Raw genomic sequence first — 5,000 nt, 5'->3', positions numbered from 1 at the left:
ATAGTATCGGTCACCGAAAAAATGATTGTGGAAAATGCCGACGTAGTAAAAACATCAAATGATACTGAGATAGCTACAGAGGTATATAACAACTCTGCACCAGTCGATACAAACACTGAAAAGGTAGGCGAAAACAATGCGGCGTCAGACAGTCAAGAAAAAGAGGCGATTTCACAAGCCCAAGTCATCGAAACGACCACAGAACCTCAGGAAAAATCAGAGACCCTTGAGAACGAACCTCACAAACAAACGGACGTCGTCGAGGATTCCCTAGGACGTCTGGGAGATCTCATAAGTGGAATCCGAGATGTGGTGGAAGAGCTGAAAAAGAATAAAGACACTCCCCAGATAGACGGGGAAGGAGGAGACACCCAATATCAACAGCCAGAAGGCACCGAAGGGAGCATTGTTAACTCGAAGCACGAAGCTTTGAAACCCGGAGGGAAGCTTCACGGCCACATCGACGAACTCCTGACACTGACGGCTCACTTGACGGATTTCCTCCACGAGTCTCAGGGGAAGGGACAGGAGGAGAAGGAAGACCCCGCCACGAAGGCCAACGCCGAGGAATTCCAGCATCCTGACAACCAAAATCAAGACACTGAAACGCAGGACACGCAACTGGCCGACCCTGTTGCTTCTTCGACGGATCCGGATCAGGTGAAGGTTCTCGACGTAACGCCTATAGAAACAACGACACAGGATGCAAGTACTCGAATTCCCGAAAGTGCCCTCGCGCCGTTGGAGGAGAAGGAGAACCCGGTGAACCAGACACAAGAACCTGCAAACAAGTGGAAGGAAACAACAAGTGAACAGTTAGACGCAGCAGAAGTAAAAGACGCAGTTAGAAGAGAAACAGAATCAGTGCTTGCGGTAAAAGTACCAGCTGCAAGTGAAAGACTAGAACCAGAGACACTTGTACAAAACCCAGAACCATATTTGCAAGAACGGAATGGACTACCAGTAGACCCAAGAATTGAAGCAGGTACAGTACAGGAAGCAAAGATACAAGAAAATTATACATTACAGGAACAAGCAGATGGACGAATAGAACCAGTAGCTATAATACAAGAAGGTGAACAAGTAGAACCAGTAGTAGCTGGAGCGGAAGAAGGCGAACAGGTAGAAAATACATTACAGCAACAAACAGGTGAACGAATAGAACCAATAAATACAGTGCACGAATCGCTAATTGAAGGAACAGACCCAGCAATCAAAATTCAAGAGCATACAACAAATATGCAAGAACCAGCCGATGAGAAAGCAGAATCACTTCTCGTAATCAAAGAACCAGTCTCACACGCAATTGACTCGGTTACAAACGTGGAAGAACTGGTGCCTCAGAACCAAGAACAAGCCGGCGAGGGAGAAACCAATGCAGATCGAGAAGATAATTTGAGTACCGTGTTGGCGAACCTTAAAAATATGGTTCACGGTCTTCACTCCCACATAGACAACATCCGTTCGAAGAACCCAAGAAACGACACGAACGAACCAGAGAACCGAATTGGCGAAGACCAGTTACAATCCCAATCTTCCGAATCAAATAACCAACTGATGGACCAAGCAAATGAATCTATCCAATCACAGAACCAGTATCTTGAACCAGAGAACCAGCGTTATGAAACAGGGAACCAACAAGATGACCAAATCAAAGACCAAGAGAATAATGATATAAACAGAGAAGTGAAGAAAGAAGGAGAAGGAGAAAGAGAAACTGAGAGAGAGGCAGCAACAGGCGAGAAACCAAAGCCTGAAGACGAAACCATAAGAAACGATGCAACGGGAGAGGAAGGCGGAAGAGGAGTAGGAGAAAATAAACCTATGGAAAACGTAGAAGAAAAACAACCGGAAACACACAAAGAAGGAGAACAAATCGAAGAAGAAAGAGTAGTAGAAGGAGTTAATGTTAAAGGCGGTGAAGCAACGTGGCAAGAAGATCGGCGAAGGAGGCTCCGAGAGGCGTGTCGTTCGCGTAATCCCGAGACAGATGAATCCGTGAATGAGACGTTGAATCGTAGCCTCTATATCCAGCGTTCGCATACCCTTGTTTGTGCCGTGTCTAAGGTAATTCCTTTATGTTTTTTGTTATTAGTTTTATGTGAGTGTTTGTCTATTTACCTGTATTTTGTATATGTTATTCTTTTGTTTTGAATTTTTAAATATGGGGATAAAATTAGTTGGGAATGCATTTCTTGATGATTGATAATTTGATATTTTAATTTTTTGGTTTCTGTTGTTGAAACTGAAATCATCCATAACGATGTCAAATATTTTATCATCTATTTTTATCATAACGTCTTCGATACTATGTTGATATTGATTTTATGTTTAAACTCTATAATCCATATTTCATATTTGCTACTATAAATTATACTTTGTATTATTGCATGTATCAGCATTTTGTATATTTATAAGATCACGCCTGAAATTGCCATTATTGTTATTCTAAGTATCAATAATTTCTCTTATTGTAGTTTTGATAAAACTAATTACTTTTTACCCAATTGTTATGAGTGTCATTATGAGAGTTATCATAACTATATCATTAGTAGTATTATCATCTTTAAACAGTTTATAATTACGACTATAGCACGAAGCAAAAAAGAAAGAAAAAAACAAATAATAAAAAAGTGTCCCTTAAAACATATCTATCATCCAGGTATATACATTCAAAAATATTAAAATCATCCTTGACATACGAAAATAAATATTCAAAATGTAAGGTACAAGACCGCCGAAAGACTTTGATAAATGTTCATACATTTACGAAACCGTATGAGTCACCTTGTGGTTCATCTTGTGTGATGAGATTAGCTTTGGTTAATAGTAAAAAAAGACGCAGTGGATAATCCAAATATTACTAATGAATTAAAGAACGATAATTAGGTTTCGAGGAGAGTATCTATGAAGGAAAAAATGCTTAAAACTAGCGGAAGATTATGTAGACGAGTGAAAACAACTGAACGAGTCAAAGAAAATGGAAGAATAGACCAGAAAGTTTATGAAGAAAACTAGTATGAAAGGGTAATGAACGTAAGCCTTTGAAAAATAGATGAGCGTAAATTATTAGCACTGTCATAAAAAAAAATACAAGAAAAAAACAGAGATTAATAGTAATCAAAATCATTAGCATTCATTAACCGAAACTGTTTTCGTAATACGTTTCTATAATTAGATCATTATCATTTAAGTTAGATTTGGGGAATGTCATTAAAGAAACACCTGTTGATATCAATGTTAGTATATGTATTTTTTCAATAGAATCTTCGTCATATTGAATAGCATATTTTTTCGGTCCTGGCTTATCTCAGATTTCTTGCCTTTACATTACCATTCGCATTTATATCATTTGCATATAATGGACAGTGGCTATTGATCGTTTGTGACAGATTTGCTGCCGAATATTTGCTTATACACATCACTCCCTCCCTCCCTCCCTCTCTCTCTCTCTCTCTCTCTCTCTCTCTCTCTCTCTCTCTCTCTCTCTCTCTCTCTCTCTCTCTCTCTCTCTCTCTCTTTCTCTCCCTCTCTCTCTCTCTCTCTCCCTCTTCCTCTCTCTTTCCCATCCTTTTTCTCTCTCTCTCATTCTCTATCTATCTATCTATCATTCTCTCTTTTTTCTCTCTCTCTATTCTCTATATATCTATCTATCTGTCTATCCATCCTCCTCTCTTTTTCATCTCTCTCTCACGTATGTGCGCGCGTGTGTGCATGTGTGTGTGCATGCGTGCGTGCGTGTGTGTTATCATTTTCTCCCACTCACCCAACCTCCCTTCCTCCCTCGCAGGCAGGACTTGACACATGGAAGCGAACCATCGAAGGCCTATCAAGCAAAGGTCAAGCGCATGACGACCAGACGAGGTCATCCTCTTTCTCGTCTCCGCCCTTGCTTGACCTTGCCAGCCTTGACCTGTATACAAAGATCATCACAGTCAAGTAAGTTTCTATATAGAGAGGTGTGAGCTCAAGTAGGGCTCTTGAAAGCAGGGGTCGTGAGCTAGTGGTCACTGGGTCACCGGGTCTGATTAAAAGAAACTTGTAATAGGACACAAAGTAATGATACATATGAGATGTAATACATATCAAATGATACATATAAAATAGCGTGTGCGTTAGTATATTAGCTTGGCAATTAAAACAATCAGGCGATTTTCATGCAGGATTAGTATGCAATGAGTATTTTTTAGGATTTTTTTTCACTCTTATTATCATAATTTTTATCATTAATTTTCATCATTATTATTGGTATTATCATAATCATCATCATTATTAACAGATATTTTTACCGTTATTATCATTATTAACATATGTTTTACCATTATTAACATATATTACTCTTCTCACCATAACCATTATTACTATCATTATGATTTTTATCATCATGATTATCATTATTATTATCGTCATTACTGTTATACCAATAATCATTACCGATAATATTTTTTCCATCAGAAATAATAATGATGATAATAATTTTAATATGATAATAGTAATAGTCTTATAATGATGATACTAATGATAAGGATACCAATGATTACCTTTTTCAATATCATTATTATCATTATGATTATTACCAATATTATTTTATTATTGTTTAATCCTGATAATAAAGATAACAGTAAAAACAATCATTAACATTATTATCATCGTTGTTGCTGTTACTTTTGTTATCATCTTAACTATCATTGTTATATTCGTTTCATTACTGCAATAATTATGATAATTATCATTGTTTATTATCATCTCTTTACGATCATCATTATTACCTTATCATCACCATCAATCAGTGTCGCAAATGACTTCACGAATACATTTAACTATAATCCCAAAGTAAGCATTTATCTCATTTCCCTTGTTACTGCCATGAAAATGGATGAAATACAGATCATTACAATACACGCACACACAAACACACGCACACACACACATACACACACACACACACACACACACACACATACACATACACATATACACACATATATATGTATGTGTGT

General features: G+C 37.6%; 1 protein-coding gene across 1 annotated transcript in view; it reads left to right on the top strand.

Annotated features, from left to right (window-relative positions):
- LOC122261575 (uncharacterized) overlaps nt 1-5,000 on the top strand; it is an 8,985-nt gene that overhangs the window by 1,009 nt on the left and 2,976 nt on the right. Inside the window, exons 1-2 of the mRNA XM_043029281.2 lie at nt 1-2,067; nt 3,791-3,939. The exon at nt 1-2,067 is cut by the window's left edge and continues 1,009 nt beyond it. Coding sequence (XP_042885215.2) covers nt 1-2,067; nt 3,791-3,939 — 2,216 coding nt within the window. The remainder of the gene's footprint in view (nt 2,068-3,790; nt 3,940-5,000) is intronic.

The sequence above is a fragment of the Penaeus japonicus genome, unplaced genomic scaffold, assembly GCF_977035675.1.
Source record: "Penaeus japonicus unplaced genomic scaffold, GWHDUDI00000001_assembly GWHDUDI00000004, whole genome shotgun sequence".
NCBI classification, from domain to species: Eukaryota; Metazoa; Arthropoda; class Malacostraca; order Decapoda; family Penaeidae; genus Penaeus; species Penaeus japonicus.
The sequence above is the reverse complement of the archived record's forward strand: the minus strand, read 5'-3'. Positions and strand labels throughout refer to the sequence as shown.